Here is a 20,690-nt window from a genome sequence, read left to right as displayed (position 1 = left end):
GACCCTGGGCAAGTCACTTAACCCCAATTGCCTCACCAAAAAAAAAAAAAAAGTTATTTGGTCAAAACAAACAGGAAGAAAGGACAATAACAAGCACTGTAATCAGTGCTATGTGCTATGTGCACAGGCACTGTGTAAAGAAGTCAGAAACATGGTAAGACAAGCCCTCTCTTCTGTGAAATAGGCCCTGGCATGTGACACTTCTAATTGTGACTTATTTTTACCTCCCTTAAGCATACTGGGAGGCAGGGTGCGACTATGTATCCAGCAAAGCAGTTTATTTAGCCAGGAACAATCTCGCAATTAGCCACCAGGTGGAGATCTGCTCGAGCTATTAGACCAGGCTGGCATCTCAGCTGTTTAGGGCCATTCCCACTGAGGTAGCTGTTTCTGATATGCTGCTGCATACTTTCAGGCTGCCAGATGGCGTTTAAGTCCACAAATTCTCAGGTTGCTCTTCTCATCCCCACCAGAAAAACAACTTTTCTTCAATCCTCACTGCCCAGGTTCCAGATTTAATCTAGGTGATAAAATGTGATATTGATGTAAATATTAAAACAAGAAATCTACTCTTGATAGATGGCTGAAGCCCCCACATTGTGAAATGACTACACCCTCAGGTATTTCTGGATTCAGAAACAACATATTATCATTACATAGTTTATTATGCATAGGATAAAGTGAAAAAGAAACTAGACCAAACATATCTTTATGGAGAGAGCCACCGCTACTTTGCTTTCTTGCAGCTCCTCCTATTTTTCTCCCAGATCTTGGGGTACATATGGGGTAAAAATCCCTACCACACACAACAAAAGAAGGGGAAAGGGGGCAGCTAGGTGGCGCAGTGGATAAAGCACTGGCCCTGGATTCAGGAGGACCTGAGTTCAAATCTGACCTCAGACACATGACACTTACTAGCTGTGTGACCCTGGGTAAGTCACTTAACCCTCATTGCCCCGCAAAAAGAAAAAAAAATTCCAAGAGACTAGAGAACATTTAAGATTAAGTAAATCACCATTTGTAGTCTATTATACCGATTACTATCACAGTTAAATGACTTCTATTTAAGGGGTGGGGAAAATCTCACTCATATTATCATCCTTGAAGACCTTGGTATGCTTATCAGTGCTTACATTATAGATGCAAGAATCTCTAAATATTCCATAGTCTTCTTGCCCTGCTTGGTCTGTGTCCTGGCAACATCACATTTGTTTTTCATTTCAGGAATCTTGGGTTTCAGTGTCTAAAGTTTAAAGATTTCTTGGGAGTTAAGGTCTCTAAGTTTCTTGGGGTCTCTCGTCCCACTACATCAGTGCTCAGCAATTCTGGATTTCTAGCTTCCTTATGGCTCCCAGTCACTATCACTGTTCTAGGATCCTTGTTTGAGATTGTTACTCTTGGCATCTGCATGCACCTGTGAGAGAAATGATTCTTTCTCTTTCTTATTAATAGTCAATTATTAAAACTGGGGAGAACCACGCTTTTTTTCCCCTTGTCCTATTTCCTTGTCCAATCTTTCAAGGACAGGGCTAATGGAAGATAGGATTAATATTTTCCTTATTCTGGGTATTGCTACTCTACCCAACTAACTCAGGCTTGGGTAGAGGAATATAGATTTTTTTGTCTTGATTGCCCAAGGCTTCAAGTGGTCTGGTTATAGGGATAGTCTCTGTCCAAGAGTGACATGATATCACTCTCAGCCCATTATTGGAGTAAGCTCACTTCTCTTTGTAAAGTCCACCTCTCATTAACTGATAACCTATTGGAGTTGATTGCCACCCTCAGGAACACTCCTTTTCTAAAAGGGCATATAAGCTGTGAGCCTTCCACCATGATTGTCTTTGAGATGGTCAAAGGACCATCTTTTTTTAAAATAATAAACATTTTTTTTTATAGTTTTGAGTTCCAATTTTTATCCCTCCTTTCCTCCTTCCCCTCACCTTCCCTGAGGCAGTAAGCAATCAGATATCAGTTATACATGTGCAATTGTGTAAAACATTACCATATTAGTCATTTTGTACAAGAAAATTTGAATAAAAGAAAAAGTGAAAGAAAGTGAAAAATAGCATGCTTCAGTCTGTTCATCAGTATCAGTTCTTTCTTTGGAGGTGGATAGTATTGTAAGGGCCTAAAATTCTAGCTATACTATCCAAAATCTAATGAGTGGTCGCCAACAAATCATAAGCTTTAGCAAGAGTATTTAAATGTTTACATATTTATTAAAGAGCATTAGGATCAGAGAGAAAGGTAAAAATCTAACTATCATCTGACCCACCATGCCAAGGTCAGGAACCAAAAACCCCTCCGCCAGTGTCCGCTTCATGTCCCCCTCCCAGAAATGGGAGGCTCCTCAAGTTGATTGGCTGGTAGCCTTGATAGACAGTACCCACGAGCAAACGTCACTTCCTGATGCTAAGGACCTTGACCACATGGCTTGCCCTCAGAGACCTTCTCCTCATGGTGGAGCTTTTCTACAGTAAGTCTCCAGCAGGTGGTATCATTCCAATCATTACAGTGTGTTTCATCAATAATCCTTTGGGATTGTCTTGGATCATTATATTGTTGAGAATAGTCATACACGGTTCTTCACCAAACAATATTACTGTCTCTTTGTATGATGTTCTATTGGTTCTGTTCTTTTCACTATACATCAGTTCATGTAAGTTTTTCCATGCCTTTCTATATTCTTTTTTTTCTTTTCTTTTCTTTTGCAGGGCAATGAGGGTTAAGTGACTTGCCCAGGGTCACACAGCTAGTAAGTGTCAAGTGTCTGAGGCTGGATTTGAACTCAGGTCCTCCTGACTCTTGGGCCGGTGCTCTATCCACTGCGCCACCTAACTGCCCTTTCCATGCCTTTCTGAAATCATCCTGCTTGTTATTTCTTATAGCACAATATTACATCACCATCATATACCACTGCTTGTTTAGCCATTCCCCAATTGATGGGCAGAAAGGATCATCTTTTTATTAATAAACATGCTGGTATTAATAAAACAACTAAATTACCTCAAAAGTATGTCTTTTGAACCCTTTTGAACATCATACCTGAGCTAGGTGGCACAGTGGATAGAGCCCCTGCCCTGGATTCAGGAGGACCTAAGTTCAAATCCAGATCAGCCACTTAACACTTACTAGCTATGTGACCCTGGGCAAGTCACTTAGCCCCAATTGTCTTACCAAAAAAAAAAAAAAGAAGAAGAAGAAGAAAGAAAGAAAAGAAAAGAAAGACTTTTGGGCACCTAGGTGCTGCAGTGGATAGAGCACTGGCCCTGAAGTCAGGAGGACCTGAGTTCAAATCCAGCCTCAGACACTTTACACTTACTAGCTATGTGACCCTAGGCAAGTCACTTAACCCCAATTGCTTCACCAAAAAAAAAAAGAAAAGAAAGTTGAACATCATACCTAGAAATCACAGTAGTTACGTGTCCTGGGTCATTTATGGACATTACCAGTGTTGCTGATATTGCTAACAACCAAGGAGTACAGTGGATTGAACACTGGGCTTGGAGTCAGGTCAGCAAGTTGTTGTTTAGTCACTTCAGTCATGTCCAACTCTTCATGACCCCATTTGGGGTTTTCTCTTTTTTTTTTTGGTTTTGGTTTTTTGGTGAGGCAATTGGGGTTAAGTGACTTGCCCAGGGTCACACAGCTAATGAGTGTCAAGTATCTGAGACCAGGTTTGAACTCAGGTCCCCCTGGGGTCTTCTTGCCAAAGATACAGTAGTACTTTCCTGTTTCTTTTTCTGACTTATTTTATAGGAGAGGAAGTAGGCAAACAGGGTTAAGTGACTTTCCCAGCATAAAAAATGGGTACCTTGATTTGCTTGAGCCCCCCCGCAATTATTCAGGTAACCAGAACAACTGTATAAGGCCAGGCTTCATTGGCTAACACACCAGCAATCCTTTGCAAGACAGAATAAACCTCGCTAGACTACCGGGTAACACAGTTAATGTCTGAGGCTAGGACTTGAACTCAGGTCCTCCTGATTCCAGACCCTGTGTTCTATTCACTGCACCACCTCAGTGACCAGTACAGTGAGGAAGATTTGAGTTCAAATCCAGCCTCTGCCCTTTTATACTAGCTGTATGACCCTGGTCAAATCACTTGATCTTTGTTTGCGTCAGTCTCCTATGGTTGTTATAAGGATTAAATGAGGTCATATTTGTTAAGCATTTGGTTAGCATAGTGCCTGGCACATAGTGAGTACCATTGTGGGGATTAAAATTGTCTAACCTGCAATAGAAGAGTCGGAGGCAGGGCTCTGGGCCAATAGTACTTTATTAAAGGATCCATGGTCCCCTCTCATCAAGTGGACCTCAGATCTTTCTCACTATCTGAGATGGCCCCTTCTTCCAGGGCCTTCCTTATCTTTATAAGGTTTGATACCAGATCTATTCCTTGGACATTCTAAAGTAGTTATACCAGTACAGAATTCCATCAGTTGGCATGTGACACATACGCTGAAATAAGCAAAAATGGTATTTCAGCAGGGGGATCTTGGGTTGGGTGAAGCAAGAAGTTTTCTTCACCAGCTAGATGGTCATGAGATGGTCACTTGCTGCTCATGTTGGACAAGAGATAGTGGGGGGGGCAGCTAGGTGGCGCAGTGGATAGAGCACCGGCCCTGGAGTCAGGAGGACCTGAGTTCAAATCCGGTCTCAGACACTTGACACTTACTAGCTGTGTGACCTTGGGCAAGTCACTTAACCCCAATTGCCCTGCAAAAAATAAAATAAAATAAAATATATGTTTAAAAATAAAAGATAGGGGCCACTAGATGGTGCAGTGGATAGAGCACTTGCCCTGGAGTCAGGAGGACCTGAGTTCAAATCCGGTCTCAGACACTTGACACTTACTAGCTGTGTGACCCTGGGCAAGTCACTTAACCCCAATTGCCCTGCAAAAAATAAAATAAAATAAAATATATGTTTAAAAATAAAAGATAGGGGCCGCTAGATGGTGCAGTGGATAGAGCACTTGCCCTGGAGTCAGGAGGACCTGAGTTCAAATCCGGTCTCAGACACTTGACACTTACTAGCTGTGTGACCCTGGGCAAGTCACTTAACCCCAATTGCCTCACTAAAAAAAAAAAAAAAAGAAGAATATTAAAAAAAAAGATAGTGGTGGGGAGGTACACAAATAAGGTGGAGGACTTTCCATGTAACTGAGTCACCTACACCACACTGGGCTTGGTTACAAGGCAAAACAAGGGTGGAGGGCCTCTAGTTAGCTTCTTATGATTAAGCAAGCGAATTTACAACCTGCAGTTCACAGCTCTGGGGCCTAATATACAGAACTTATAATCACTACCCCTATGAAACCATATCCAACTGATTAATACTGATTGGATTAGAGTAGGGGGTCCAAATGAATTATTTCTCACAGACAAATGCTGGAGGGAATTCAGAGGGAAAAACTACATTGATGTATTAATGTAAAGGTGTGAACTGGTCTAACCATTCTGGAAAGCAATTTGGAATTATGCCCCCAAAACTATTAAAATGTGTGTACCCTTTAAAAAAATAAACATTTTTATTTTGAGTTCCCAATTCTATTCCTCCCTACCTCCCCAGGCAGTAACCTATCTGATATGGGTTATACATGTGCAATTACATGCATACTATTATGTCTCTACCCCAAAGAGATCCAAAGAAAGAAGAAAAAGACTTCTGTATACAAAAGTATTTAGTAGCTCTTTTTGAGATAGCAAAGAATTGGAAACTGAGTGGATGCCGATGAATTGGGGGAATAATTGGACAAGTTATGGTATGAGAATGTGACAGAAGACTATTGTGCTGTAAGATATGATGAATGGGGTGGTTTTAGAAAACCTGGGAAGAGTTTTATGAACTGATGCAGAGTATAGTGGGCAGGACCAAGAAAATCTATATAGTTTACATGAAGAAATATTATTTTTTTATTTATTTAAAATTTTACTTTTTTCTCAAATTACATGTAAAAACAATTTTTAATGTTGATTTTTAAAACTTTGTGTTCCAAAATCTCTTCCTCCCTCCCTCCCCACCCTCTCTTAAGAACAAAATCAAATCAATGTAAGTTATACATATATAGTCAAGCAAAACATTCCCACAGGAGAGAAATATGACATATTTAGAAGCTCACTCAGAAGAGATGTATGTCACAGGCACACTAATATAGTAGGCAGGTAGGTAGGTGGATAGAATATTGGCCTTGGAGTCAGGAAGACATTCAAATCCTGCTTTAGACATTTAATATCTTGTGCCCATGGGCAAAAATGTAAAATGAGGGATTAGACCCCTAAAGCCTCTTCCAGCTCTATGATCTTAGTGCAATTGGTGTGAACCTTTTGAAAAACAAGTTACAATTATGTGAGAAAAATGATTTAAATCAGCAATACCCTTTCACCTCATGATTCCACTACTGGGCAAATACATCAAAGAGATCAATGACCAAAAAAAAAAAATCCCATATGTTTATGTTAAAATATTCATAGTAGGGGTGACCAGGTGGTGCAGTGGATAAAGCACTGGCCTTGGATTCAGGAGGACCTGAATTCAAATCCAGCCTCAGACACTTGACACTAGCTGTGTGACCCTGGGCAAGTCACTTAACCCTCATTGCCCCACAAAAAAAACAAAACAAAACAAAATATTCATTGTAGCACTTTTTAATATCAGTAAAGCAAAATAAATACCTGGAAACAAAGTGGGTAAGTGTTGACTGATTGGGGAATGACTGGGTAATTTTGGAAAAGGAACATCACAAAACATGGTTGTGCCAGAAAAAAAATGAAGCCTATGAAGAATTCAGAGAAACTTGGAAAGACTAATTTGAACAGATGCAGTGTGAAGTAGCAAGAATCAAGAGAACAACATAAACGACCATGATAATATAAAGAGGGGAAAAAATCACAAAGGAGAGCAGAACTTAAGATTGATACAATGGCTGGTCTTGAATCCAGAGGACTGAGACAGAGGTGCGTCTCACCTCTCGGTACATGGACTGTGGATGACACATGGGATGAGGAAGACTGTGAGTCAGATATAATCAGCTTATAGGTTTGCTTTGTCTGACTGAACTTTGTTGTGAGGATGAATCCTAGAGTGGGGAAAAGAATGTTGGGGTTGGACAGTGATTTCTTAAAATAAAGCATCAATAAAATACTTTTAAATGGAGAGATACCGGTGTCCAGGTATTCTGTCCTAAGGGAAAGGTAAAGGGGTGAAGAAACTCCAAGTCCTTGTCTCAGGAGGAACAGCAGGCATTGGCCAGATCAAGGCAAGTTTCCTCTTAAGTATTGTGTTATAAGTCACATGCTAAATTAATTAGCAGATGCAGATCCTAGAATGGAAAGCCAAACATCTGCTGCCAGCTCATGCCAGAAAAAATGAAAACATGAGCTCTGGTGAAAAGGAGGTATTGAAGGACTGCTTCCCATGGGCTTGAAGGACCCTCATATCAGACTCCCAGAGAAAGCTAAGACCCCATGGAGAAGAGTTGGGTTGCTGGGTGTTCTGAAAGACAATAGATGGATGTTGGGAGTCCGAATGTGGGAAAACTGGGGCACTAATCTACTGTTGATGAAATTGTGAAAAGATCCAACCATTCTGGAGGACAATTTGGAACTATGCCCAAAAGGATATAGAACTGTGCATACCCTTTAATCCAGCAATTCCACTGCTAGGTTTATATCCCAAAGACATCCCCAAAAAGAAATAAAGACTTATTTGTACAAAAATATTTATAACAGCTCTTTTTGTGGTACCTAAGAATTAGAAATCAAAGGGATGCCCATCAGTTCGGGAATGGCTAAACAAGCTATAGTGTATGATGGTAATGGAATATTATGGTGCTATAGGAAATGACAAGCAAGATGATTTCAGAAAGGCCTGGAAAGACTTAAGTGGACTGATGTATAGTGAAATGAGCAGAACCAAGAGAATGTTGTGTACAGAGACAGCAATATTGTTTGATGAAAAGTGTGAATGACTTGACTATTTTCAGCAATACAATGACCCGAGACAATCCCAAAGGACTAATGATGAAGCATACTATCCACCTGCAAAGAAAGAACTGATATTGATTGAACACAGACTAAAGCATGCTATTTTTTCCTTTCTTTCATTTTTTTATTCAAGTTTTCTTATATGAAAGGACTAATGTGGTAATGTTTTACATAATTGCACATATATAGCCTATATCTGATTGATTACCACTTCAGAGAGTGGTGAGGGGTGGGGAGGAAAGGAGGGATATAATCTGGAACTCAAAACTTCAAATAAAAATGGTTTTTATGTTTTGTTTTGTTTTTATTTTTGTTTTTGCAGGGCAATGAGGGCTAAGTGACTTGCCCAGGGTCACACAGCTAGTAAGTGTCAAGTGTCTGAGGCCAGATTTGAACTCAGGTACTCCTGACTCCAGGGCCGGTGCTCTATCCACTGCGCCATCTAGCTGCCCCTTGTTATGTTTTTTTTTTTAAAGAAAGACAATAGGTTTTCTGCATTTTAAAAACCTGGAACATCTCAACCCGTCTGTCTGGAGTTAACACTGGCAGAAACTGGCAGGCTAAACAAGGTGAGGTTCTGAGAAGCCCAGGCTTGAGCCTGAGCCTTCTGGGAAGCTCACTTGTGTGGGTGGTGTTTGGGGTGGGGCAGGTGGTATAGGCAAGCCAAGGAGTATGTGTGTGAGCATGACACTTTTGTTGTTGCTAGATCCTGTCCCTGTCCAGCTCTATGTGACCCTGTGGACCACAGCACACCAATGTTGTCAATGGGGTTTTCTTGGCAAGGATGCTGGAGTGGTTTGCCATTTCCCTCTCCAATGGATCACCTTTTGTGGCCAACACATTTAATAGATAAATGCTTGATGATGGATTGACTGACAGGAGCCTGAGGGAGCTCTGCAGTGAAGGAGAGTGCTTTCCAGGGCTGGACCAGAAATGTATGCAAGGGATGGATAGGTATAGACATGTGGCAGGATTCAATGCTGGGCAGGAATGGGGGGGGGAGGGGTGGCGGTAAAGTGATAAATCAGACCACATCAGGGCACGAAGGGCTTTGCTTCAAAGTGCCGAAATGTCAAGGGTGCTGACTGCCAGGGAGGGCTCTTGGTGGTGGTGGTGATGATGATGGCTAGCATTTATATAGCCCTTTGAGATTTGCAAAGTGATTACATATTAATCTCATTTCATCCTCAGAGCAATTGTGAGAGGTAGGTACTATTAGTCTTCCTCTTTTACAGAAGAGGAAACTGAGGCTGAGAGATGTTAAGTGACTTGCCCAGGATCATATAGTTAATTAGTGTCTGAAGCAGGATTGGAACTCAGGATTCAAATTCCTGACTCTTAAGTCCAAAACTGTCCACTACACAACTTAGCTGCTGTGGAGTGGGGAGGAGCCATGAAGTGTAGAGGTTCAGAGTAGAATGTTGAGGACACACAACCAGAGTCAGTCAACTAGTATTAATTTATTTATTTATTAGCTCATTTGTTTATTCATTCATTCATTCATTTATCTATCCATCCATCCATCCATCCATCTGTCTGCTTATTTATTTATTTATTTGCAGGGCAATGAGGGTTAAGTGACTTGCCCAGGGTCACACAGCTAGTGTCAAGTGTCTGAGGTCGGATTTGAACTCAGGTCCTCCTGAATCTAAGGCCAGTCTTTATCCACTTCGCCACTTAGCTGCCTCTCAACTAGTATTTATTAAGCACCTACTATATGCTAGGCATTGTGGTAATTGTTGGGGATGCAAAAAAAAAAGATAGAAAACCAGTCCATGATCTCAAGGACCTCACAATCTGGTGGGGAGTTGGGGAGGGGGGAGAGAAACATGCAAACAATTAAGTAGAAAAACAAGATATACAGGGTGTCCTAAAAGTCTTAGTGCAGCTATAATATCTTTTTTTCCCCCTTTGGTGAGGCAATTGGGGTTAAGTGACTTTCCCAGGGTCACACAGCTAGTGAGTGTTAAGTGTCTGAGGCTGGATTTGAACTCAGGTCCTCCTGACTCCAAGGCCTGTGCTCTATCCACTGGGCCATCTAGCTGCCCCTGCAGCTATAATCTTTGAAAGCTTTAAACTGCACTAGGACTTTTGGGACACCACACATTTGATTAAAATAAATAAATTGGGGGATAGATTGGGGATGATCTTAGAGGGAATACACTATGCTATACTGGGACTAGGAAAGGCTTTTTGCAGAAGGTAAGAATTTTATCTTAGACTTAAAGGAAGACAAGGAAATCAGGAAGTAGAGATAATTATGGAGGAAGCATTCTAAGCATGGGGGGAGGGCACAACCAAGTGTCCAAGTGGATAGAGTGTGTGGCCTAGAATTAGGAAGACCTGAGTTTAAATATGGCCTCAGACACTTACAACCACTCAAACTCTGACTGCCTCAGTTTCTTCATCTACAAAATGAGGGTAATAGCATCTACCTCCCATGGTTGTTGTATCAAATGAGATAATAATTGTAAAGTACTCAGGACAGTCCCCAGAACATAGTAAATATATAAAATATAAAAAATATTACCTACTAAATATTATTACTACTGACTAACTGAAAATGCCCAGAATTGGGAGATGAAGGGTCTTGCTTGCGGAACAATTCAGTTGAATAAATGTTTATTAAGAGCCTACTATAGGGGCGGCTAGGTGGCGCAGTGGATAAAGCACCTGCCCTGGATTCAGGAGTACCTGAGTTCAAATCCAGCCTCAGACACTTGACACTTAGTAGCTGTGTGACCCTGGGCAAGTCACTTAACCCCCATTGCCCCGCAAAAAAAAAAAAAAAAGAGCCTACTACGTGGAGGTCTCTGGCTGAGGGTCCTCCCACACTGCAGGCAGGAAGATGGTGGCCACAAAGAAGACAAAAAAGTCGCTGGAGTCCATCAACTCAAGGCTCCAGCTGGTGATGAAAAGCGGCAAATCCGTGCTAGGCTACAAAGAGACCCTGAAAATGATCAGACAAGGCAAAGCCAAATTAGTCATCTTGGCCATCCACTGCCCAGCCTTGAGGAAATCAGAGATTGAATATTATGCTATGTTGGCCAAAACTGGCGTACATCACTACAGTGGCAACAACACTGAATTGGGTACAGCATGCGGGAAGTACTACAGAGTTTGTACACTGGCTATCATTGATCCAGGTGATTCTGATATCATTAGAAGCATGCCAGAACAGACCAGTGAAAAGTAAACTGTACAAAAGTATTCTTTAATAAACTGGCCTAAGCTGGTTTTTAAAAAAAGAGCCTACTATGTGGATGCACTGTGCTAATAAACACCAGGGGATACAAAGAAAGACTAAACAGCCAATCGTCCATATTTATTAAGCACCTACTATGTGCTGGGCACTGTGCTAAGCTCTGGGGTTACAAAAAGAGCCAAAAAGATGGTACCTGCCCTCAAGGAGCTTACAATCTAATGAAGAGCCAAGAGGTGGGTGTTGGGGGATTGCAAAGTACAGGAGAGGGGAATTAGGGGTAAGAAGGCAGAAAGGCAGGGGGGACCCCAAGCCGAGAATTCTGTATCGGGTTCCTGGAGGTGATGGGGGCGACGGGGGCACTACAATTTAGCTCAGTGTTGCGCGGGTGGGTGGGGAGCTGGCAAATTGGGAGCTGGCCTCCTCCTGCGAGCCACCCTTCCCTTCCACCCACTCCCTTCCTTCCAGCCTGCTCTCCCTGCCGCTAGGACCACAGAGACCCACCCCCAAGGGGGCGGGGATAGAGATAGCCCCTCCTCCGGAGGCGTCCCTTTGCCTCGCTCTTTCGTTGCTTGCTCCTCTCGCGAGCTTCTCCTGGAGGCGGGAGATCAGGCCTGTGGGCGGGGCCGGTGGCGACGAAGTTTGTCCCTGGGCCCGCGCCGTCCAATGGCCAGAGCGCCTGCGCTTCTCCGGCGGCGGCAGCCGGGGTTGGATCCCAGGCGTGAGGAGGCGGCGGCGGCGGGAGGCAGCGGGCGGTGGGAGGCGGCCCAGGCTCGGCCCGAAGGGATGGCGTTCCGGCAGGCGCTGAAGCTGGCGGCCTGCGGGCTGGCTGGGGGCTCTGCCGCCGTACTCTTCTCGGCCGTGGCCGTGGGGAAGCCGCGAGGGGCGGGCGCCTCGGACGCGGAGTCCCGGTGGGCCGGTCCGGAAGCCCCGATGTGGGCGGAGCGGATTCGCCCCGGGCCCACGAGCGGCGTGTGGGACAGCAACTGGGACAAGTAAGGACAACGGGGCTAGTCCCTTCTCCCCGGGCCTCAGCGACCCCATCTGTAAAGGGGGCGGGTAGACCAGATGGCCCCGAAGCCCCTTCCTCCATACAGGGACTGCCGTGAATGATTATCCGCGGGGCGAACCGGGAGGAGGCGCGCCGGGACGACCTGGGGGGCTCGAGGACTGGGGGATGGCAACAGGTGGCGGGCTTTGCAGACCAGCCCTGGGCTAGGCGCCGAGGCGGGAGATCAGGGCCTGCCGAGATAAAGCGGGAGCCTGTGCCTGGGAGGAGAGGGATAATGCCATCTAGCTGCCTGGAAGAGGGCTCCTTGTATGTTGATGAACACCTTCTATGTTTTATTAAACACCTATTGTATGCGCAGCGCTGGATCTCCATAACAAATTGCTTTGCTTCCTGGGGGAGGAAGAATTTGACCCTGAGGTGTAATTGGAATGTAGGGGACTGTCCGACTAAGACTTTTATTCCATCGGGAATCAAAAATAAGGTGTTTTCTGAGCTCAGAAGAGGAGGAAAGGAAGCCCTAAATCATGGTGTAACTCAAGGGTCTAGGGACACTTGGCGACGGAGTCAGAAACTCTTTGTTTTTCCAGCCCTTGCCCTCAGCCGTAATTCTACCATAAGGATGTGGATGGGCTTTGCATAGTTGCACCTTCAGTGTAGGAACCCATTTCTTACACCTTTATCCTAAAGGCACAGACTTTGCAAGTACTTTGGTCTAAGTCAGCGCCTTCTGTGTGCTAGGCACCCAAGCTAAAACAAACCTACCGCCCTGTTCTCCCTAAGCTTTGTCTGGTGTTACTACCTGAAAGCATGTAAGAAGTCAGTTCTGGCTGGAAGGACCTCGGAAGGTTTTGCGGGGGAGGTACCTGTGAGTAGATACATACACCACCCTAGGGAGACATTCAGGTTTGGAAAGAACCGCAGGAACAGAGGTGGGAGGGCAGAAGGGGCGGTCACCCATTTAGCTGCAGCACGTTTAGTAGACTAGCTTACTAAAGCTAGGAATTCGTGTGCCCGGCCAGAGGAAATTGCCAGACGCCTGGACTGCTATTGGGTCTTTGGCAGACCTGGACCTAGAACCCAAGCGTTGTGATTGTCTCTCCAAGCTTCTTTACCAGAAGACTGGAAAGTCAGCTCTAGGTCCGATTGTGGATTTTTATTAGCCAGGTCTTCTCTAGTGGAGAGAATGCAAGAAAAATGGGTAGAGGTCTCTGAATCCTGGGACAGCTTTGTATTTTAATGTAGTAGAGTTGATGAGAGAGACTCTTTGGCTTCCTAAAGCCTTGGGGGTCGGTCAGACTTCTGACCTACTCATCATTAGCCTTGTGACCTCTCCTGTCTGAACTTGTTATAGGAATGCCTCATCTGTATGGGTGGGTGGAGCATTGTTGATGAACCCCTTAAATCACAGGTCTGAGAGTTTCCTACTTTAATGAACTGTGATAAACTCAGATCTGGACAAAACAAAATAATTACTAAGGAAGTAATGCAGATAAAGGAACAAACTTGACTGGATGCAGCACTTTACATTAATCAGTACTTACAAGCAAGTCAGCAAACCCTTCCTTAGAGGCACGGTCCCGGTATTTTTTTTTTTTAATTTATGGGCCCAATATTTAGAGTTGTAAAGAATCTTAGCAGTTTTAGAGTCTGGTAGGTGGCATAGTGAATAGACCACTGGCCTTGGAGTCAGAAGTTCAAATTCAGCCTCAGTTTCCTTATCTATAAAATGGGGGTAATAATAGCATCTACCTCGTAAGGCTGTTGCAAAAACATTTGCAATATTTTGTTAATATTAAGTCACTATATAAATAAATGCTAGCTGCTATTATTATCCTTGCAAACCTGATTTTACAGATGAGGAATTGGAAGCATCAGGTAAAGATAGGGAGGGCCCTGTGCTAGAGGCTTCAAGAAGATTCCCTAATCAGAAGAGACACACAGAGTGGCCTTAGAGGTTACCTAGTCCAATCCAGTTTTACAGATGAGGAAACTGAAAACTTCATTTATGTCATACAGGTAGTACAAGGGGATGTGAGAAAGAATTATTAATAATCTTATGGGACCCAGGGATCTCTCAGTCCCCTCCCCGCCCCCTCAAGGTTCTCTTTAAGAGACTCTTATCAAGCATTATTTAGTTCAAACTCACCCAGCTCCACACCCACAAAAAGAGCCTTGGGTGGAGGGAGGCATCTTTTTGTCTAGATACTCTGAGGAATTACTGATTTGAACGGACTTTGCTCTGACCAGTTTGAGTGGAGGTCTTTCTCTGCTGTCATCCTTTAACTTCATTTTAATATAGCCCACCTTCAAGTCATGTCAACCAATTAGATTTGTTTGTTGTATAATGAATCAACTCTTATTGAAAAGAGATAAGAAACCCTGGACAGATAGATAGCTGGGGGGGGGGGGCACATGCACTGTCTAGGGAACACAAGAAGTTAAGGAGATGGTCAGTTCTTTACAGGTAGAAATTGACAAATTGATGATATGCTTACCTGAAACTTGTGTCTATAGTAATTATTTTTGCTGTCGTTGGGCAGAGCCAGGATTTATAGGCTAGGAGTACAATGGACCAATTTCCATTTTTAAGGACTAGAGTTTAAATCTTTGCTAATCAGATTAAAGCTAATTTTAAAAGATCGCTTACATCCTATGCTTTGTTTCCTGCAGCTGTTTCTAATTCTAGTTTGTTTTAGAAAATGAAATTCAAAGCTTCAGTGGTACTTACTTTCACAAATCAAATTTTTAAAAAAATTAACTCTTGATTTTCTAACACTTGCCTTTAAGATTGAATGAGATTTCTTCCAAAATAGGTTATGTTGGCCATTATTTTTACAAATGGAAAAACTGTCAATTGACTAAAACCTAAATAAGTAAATTTACTTAACAAGTATTATATGCAGTTGGACCACAGAGCTGCTTGTGTTTAAAACGCCTTAGATACCAAGTTTAATTCATGAATGATTTGTCAGTCTGAAGTTGGGGGGCACGTTTTTTTTTTTATAAAATCTGCTCAGAGGAGAATTAATCTAGAAAGTCACAGTATAACATATCTTATTTTTGGAAATTAGGCGAGAACCACGATCTCTGATCAACCTGAGGAAAAGAAGCACCGAAACTGGTGAAGATGAGATAACGTCCAAACTAGATAATCTCCGAGCCAAAGCCACTCGCCATATCTTCCTGATCAGGCATTCCCAGTACAATTCGGAGAGCTCCCTCGATAAGGATCGAACTCTGACTGAACTGGGTATGTGGGCCTTCAACCCACAACCCTATCTGGCCCTCACCTATTATGAACCTTAATTTTAGTTGGAGTGATTATGCTAATCCATGCATCTGTGACCTTTTCTTTGTACTGCCTTTGCCCTCTTCAGAACTTCCAGACTTCTGGTCTTTGGGAACCCCCCAGGCTTATTCTCAGCCTAGTGGACCTCCATTCATCATTTTTATCTCTTAAGAGTCTTTTAAAACTAATAGCTTTACCCCCTCAGGAAGTGGGGAGGGGAGGGAAGAAAGGATAGAATTAGGAACTCAAAACTTTAAATAAAAATGTTTATTATTTAAAAAAATTTTTTAAACCAAACAGCCTATGTCAGAAATTTCAGCTTGGACTCAAATCTCTACACATGGTCCAATTCAGCAAGCATTTGTTAGTTTAGTACTTACTGTGGGCCACACTTTGCTGAGCGCTGAACTTAAAATGCAGACATGAACCAGCCCTTGTAGTCATCATGACATTCTGTCAGGGACACACAGGTTGCTGGGGATTCCATGGTGGAGGGAGGAAGGTGTTCGGAATGTTCCAGCTGTTTTCCTTCCCTTTCTGAGGGCCAGCTCACTGCTGCAGTTCCTCACATGAAGCCATGTCCAGCTAGGTCTATATAGAAAGAGGTTCACTTTTCCCAAGAGCCTTTCTAAAGATTTGGTATATGGGTCACAGCTCACACTGTAGATTTTCAGGTTTAAGGATTGAAATCCTTAGCAGCCATGGTGCTGGTGAGCGGTCATGTATTCCTGGAAATGGGTGATTACCCTGGCTGGATATAAGTGGTGATCAAGTCTAGATAACCAAATCAGATATTTTTCATGTTCAAAAAAGAAAACATTCCAAGCTTGATTGCATTTTTTCTGTGTGCTGAGTCAAATGAACTCTAAAATCTGTTTCTACTTTAAGGTCGAGAACAGGCTGAACTGACTGGTTGCCGATTGGCCAGCTTGGGCGTGAAGTTTGATAAGATCGTACACTCTTCCATGACCCGAGCCATAGAAACAACTGACATCATCTCCAAACACCTGCCAGGTAGGTGACTGCAGTCTGTCTTGACAATACTCTCATGTTCCTATTTGTATCACATGCCACAGGGAAGAGAGTTGATGGACCTAACATAGGTTGTCTTATGATTCAGTGCTGCTGTTCCAGAAAGTAATGTAAAATATTGTATAAGTACAAGGGGATAACATCTGGTTAAAAATGCATAACTCACCCTTAGTGCTAAGGTCAGTAGAGTCCACTGAGCCTCTCTGCTGTCTTCTGAGGAAGGGGCTATTATTCCCATTTTGTAGATGAAGAGACAGGCTCTTAGCTGAAGTGACTTATCTGGGTCCCAGAACTCATAAGGATCAGAGGCAAGATTTGAATACTGGATTCTCTGACCTTTCAGTCCACGTCCATTGGTCTGCACTGCTTGTTTCATTTGTAAAATATGGGGCTGAACTAGATGTGGTAGTATTGAGGCCTGGGCAACCTTTTTTTCATGCATAGAAAACAGAAGGGAAGATGGCTTGAAGCAATGTGGATCTCTTAAGGATCATCCAACCCTTCCTGGAATGAACGTGCCCCAGCTGTCCTAAGGACTTGGACACACTCAAGTTTCTGTTTCACCTCGGACTGAATCAGAGAATTGATAGTGTGTGAGGAAGGGTTGTGGTTTGGTGCTGTGTTCTTCTCTTACTAGGGTTGTCTGGAATAAGAGCACTACTGTGTAACGTGGCCAGCTTGAGGCTGGTCCCTTGGGATGCTAAGGCCCTAAAGCCTAACTCAGCCTCGAAATTGTTTTCTAGACTTCCTTCTCTTTGTAGGGTCCTTTATGCCTGATGTCCATGCTAGGTCTCAGCCCCCTTCCCTCGAACCATCATTATGATGCAGCTTCTTTCTCTGCAGGAGTCAACAGAATCAGCACTGACCTGCTACGAGAGGGCGCTCCTATTGAACCGGACCCTCCTGTATCTGACTGGAAGCCAGAAGCCCGGGTAAACAAAGCCATCCTTTTTTTTTCTGGGTGCCTTGTAATCGGGGTAGATGTTTGCTTGGAAAATGTTACACTGCAGCTACAATGAGGCTTGTCCCCAAGGTGTCTGCTCCGTTTTCATGTGTATCTGAATGTATTTCTTCTGGGCTCCCTGTCCCAGTCCTTGGCTTTTTGTTCCTCACCCAAGGGGCAGAAGGGATGTTTCTGCCAGACAGAGTTAACAGTCTGATTCCCTACTGTCTGCCCTTAGCAGTATTATGAGGACGGAGCCCGCATCGAGGCTGCATTTCGGAACTTCATCCATCGCGCAGATGCCAAGCAGGAGGAGGACAGCTACGAGATCTTTGTGTGTCACGCCAATGTCATCCGCTACATTGTCTGCAGGTAACAGGAGGTGCTCCCCATTTGGCTAGTGTTGAATTTCCTTTATATTGTTTTTCTATGCATACAGACACTGGGTAAAATACTGGGCCTGGAGTCACAAAGCCTTGAGTTCAAATTTTGCCTTGGATACTTAGTAGATGTGTGGCCCTGGGCCACTCTACCTTTCTGTGTGCCTCAGTTTCCTTCTCTGTAAAATGAGGATCATCATAATATTGACCTTGCAGGGTTGCTATGGGGATCAGATGAGATTTTTTTAAAGCACCTAGCACATAGTAGGTACTATATAAATGCTTATACCCTTCTCCCTTATAGTCTTCCAAGAGTCTTAAAGCTATTAAAACTTGCACTTTGGGGGCACCTTGTATGGGTCCATGGTGGTCACCGATTCTTGTGTCCTTAGCTTGTCTTTAGTTTATAATTTTTTTCCATTGAAAAAAAAAAACCACTTCATGAGCAAGCCCTGTAAAGGACAGAGTGTGATGTGGTGGAAAGGCAGCTTTATTGAAGTGAAGATCTGCATTTCCAATGCTGGCTCCACCATTCTGTGAACATTGGTGAAATCACTTGACTTCTCATCTGTAAGTGAGCAGCTAGAATGACTTCTGAAGTCCCTTCCAACTCCCTCAGAAGGAACTAGATTTTTATTTTTTCTATTAACAAAGGTCCACCGTCTCCCTCTCCCCTTCCTTCCTATTGAAAAAGATAGAAAAACAAAACCCCAGCAACAAATGCGGATAGTTAAACAAAACAGATACCTGCATTGGACGTGTCCAAAAATGTCTGTCTAGTGGGTAGCCTGTCAGAAGGAGCCATCTTGTTGAACTACAGATACTAAAGCTGTGGGTTTTATCCTTTATTTTAAATTTGGAGTGACAATCACCTTACATCAGCATATTCTCAGAGCAATACAGAACAGAACTAATTTTCTTTCTTCAGTCAGCATGCAGCATGCTGGGGGTTTTGGAGAAAACACTGGCTTAAAAGGAACAGGCTCCATTAACTTCTATGCCTTGCTAAGGCTATGTAAAGTCCTGCCTCCTTTTATTATCTTTGTTCTGTATTTCACTATGAAAACAAATGAGGAACAGAACAATACTCAAAGCCCTAGACATTACTTTTTGGCAATTTTCGTCTATCTGGTGCATGCTGCCATGCTGGGGGTTGGGTGTATGACAAAGAATTTAGTATGTTTGTCAGCCCTGTTTCCACGTGTCTGAGCTGTGTAACATGGGCTGATGGTTCTACCATTTTCCTCTTTAAGAGCACTACAGTTCCCTCCCGAAGGCTGGCTGCGGATGTCCCTTAATAATGGGAGCATAACCCATCTGGTGATCCGTCCAAGTGGAAGGGTGGCACTAAGGACCCTGGGGGACAGTGGATTCATGCCCCCTGACAAAATCACCCGCACTTGAACTCCTGCCTCTGCAGTCATCAACTGTGTGTCCATTCATCCAGATCTGTCTTTCTTTGTAATGTTTGGCTAGAATGCTGGGTTATCAAAAGTATTTGGATTTCCCCTCCTGTTTTTTCTTTGCTGGCTATACTTCTGTCCTGAAGAGATGTTTGATGGAAAACTGTGCATAAATGCTGCATTTCTGTCAAAGACCTTTCTGGCCAGGGAGGATGAAGACAACATTGACAGATAGATGTCACGGTGTTCAGAAGGTTCTGGATATAGAGAAGTTGCCTCTCTTTGACCAAAGCTTTTGTGTGATTTAAGGGAATAAAGTAGTAGGATAGGAGTTAAAAGTTATATATTTTCTATCCATTTGGATGTAGCATGATGTTATGGGATGTGCAAGTCACATGAGAGAGTAAATTTTCATTATGAGAAGATATCACCAACAGCTAAATTTCCTGCCATCTATCAGTCTGTCCCTTGAAAATAAGACTTCCTTCAGCCAGCAGTATGCCAGCAGTGGTTACAGCTGTTTACAGTGGGACAGTCTGGTGTGATCAATCATGCAGTTGAAGAAACAGTTCACGCTAGTTCAAGTGATTCCTAGATTGTTAAAACTTCTTTTTCATTCTCCTAAAGACAGGTATCTAATTAAAGCTTTCTCACCATTTTTCTAGACCCTCCCCACCTGGTTTTGAAAACCCACTTCTTACCCCAGTTATAACTTACAAACACCCCCACCTCCGTTGCTGCTCAGAGAGGATCTGAGCTGTCCTAAACCTGTGAGATGACATGCACCCCCTAGAATGAGCCTTGGAGACAAGTGAGAAGTCTGCTAGTGCAGAGACCTTTGTCCAGCTGAGGAAAAGCCACCATTGTGTCCTCAGACTGAACAGTGACAAGTGTTAACTAGGGGGTGCTATGTTGAGAGTTGAAGGTCTGTTAATGGCCTAAATGAAAGCCTTTGCTTAACATCTTAACTGGGGTGCCTCGGGTTGTTCCTAATATCTTCTGCATACCAATTAAGGATTCAGCCACCAGTAACCCTTAAGTGCTTTAGGGTACTTAGACAACAAGTGTTCCAAATACTCTCCAGCCATGAATGTCTTAATTCAGGTACAACTAGGTGGTAGGAAAATTACTGTGAAAAGGTGGTTATGAGATTTTACTGCAATCAATCAATGCAAAGAATTGGGACAACGTATTGTTTTTGTCTATCAACTTTTTTAACGTTTACACAATAAATTGTTTTATTTTATTGGTGTTACTCATTTGATTTTGTGCTCTTTTCCAGTATATTAGACTGCCCCACCCCCACCCCACAAGCAGGCTGATCAGTGCTTTGCTGTGTCATTTTTCTTGGAGCCCCTGGAGAACTGCTTTCTATAAATGATTTTAAAGCAACAGGAATATTCCCTAATCAGAAAACGCCAAGTAATGTTTATAAGCAGTA

At 43.2% G+C, this 20,690-nt stretch overlaps 2 protein-coding genes across 3 annotated transcripts; both read left to right on the top strand.

Annotated features, from left to right (window-relative positions):
• The first annotated feature begins 10,836 nt into the window (after positions 1–10,836).
• LOC122734950 (60S ribosomal protein L30-like) lies at positions 10,837–11,208 on the top strand. Its single transcript, XM_043976152.1, has one exon. The coding sequence runs from the start codon at positions 10,837–10,839 to the stop codon at positions 11,182–11,184; it is 348 nt and encodes a 115-aa protein (XP_043832087.1). The 3' UTR covers positions 11,185–11,208.
• A 677-nt stretch (positions 11,209–11,885) lies between these two features.
• PGAM5 (PGAM family member 5, mitochondrial serine/threonine protein phosphatase) lies at positions 11,886–20,495 on the top strand. 2 transcript variants are annotated; one of them, XM_043978005.1, is made up of 6 exons: positions 11,886–12,185; positions 15,274–15,452; positions 16,380–16,505; positions 17,367–17,455; positions 17,708–17,838; positions 19,100–20,495. In XM_043978005.1, exons 1-6 carry the CDS (start codon positions 11,977–11,979, stop codon positions 19,248–19,250), a joined length of 885 nt encoding a protein of 294 aa, XP_043833940.1. In that variant the 5' UTR covers positions 11,886–11,976; the 3' UTR covers positions 19,251–20,495. The 2 variants fall into 2 exon arrangements, with proteins under 2 accessions (XP_043833940.1, XP_043833939.1); XM_043978004.1 differs by having other exon boundaries at positions 17,705–17,838.
• The last annotated feature ends 195 nt before the right edge of the window (positions 20,496–20,690 follow it).

The sequence above is a fragment of the Dromiciops gliroides genome, chromosome 1 (genome assembly GCF_019393635.1).
Source record: "Dromiciops gliroides isolate mDroGli1 chromosome 1, mDroGli1.pri, whole genome shotgun sequence".
NCBI lineage: Eukaryota > Metazoa > Chordata > Mammalia > Microbiotheria > Microbiotheriidae > Dromiciops > Dromiciops gliroides.
This window is presented reverse-complemented; position numbering and strand designations above follow the sequence as displayed.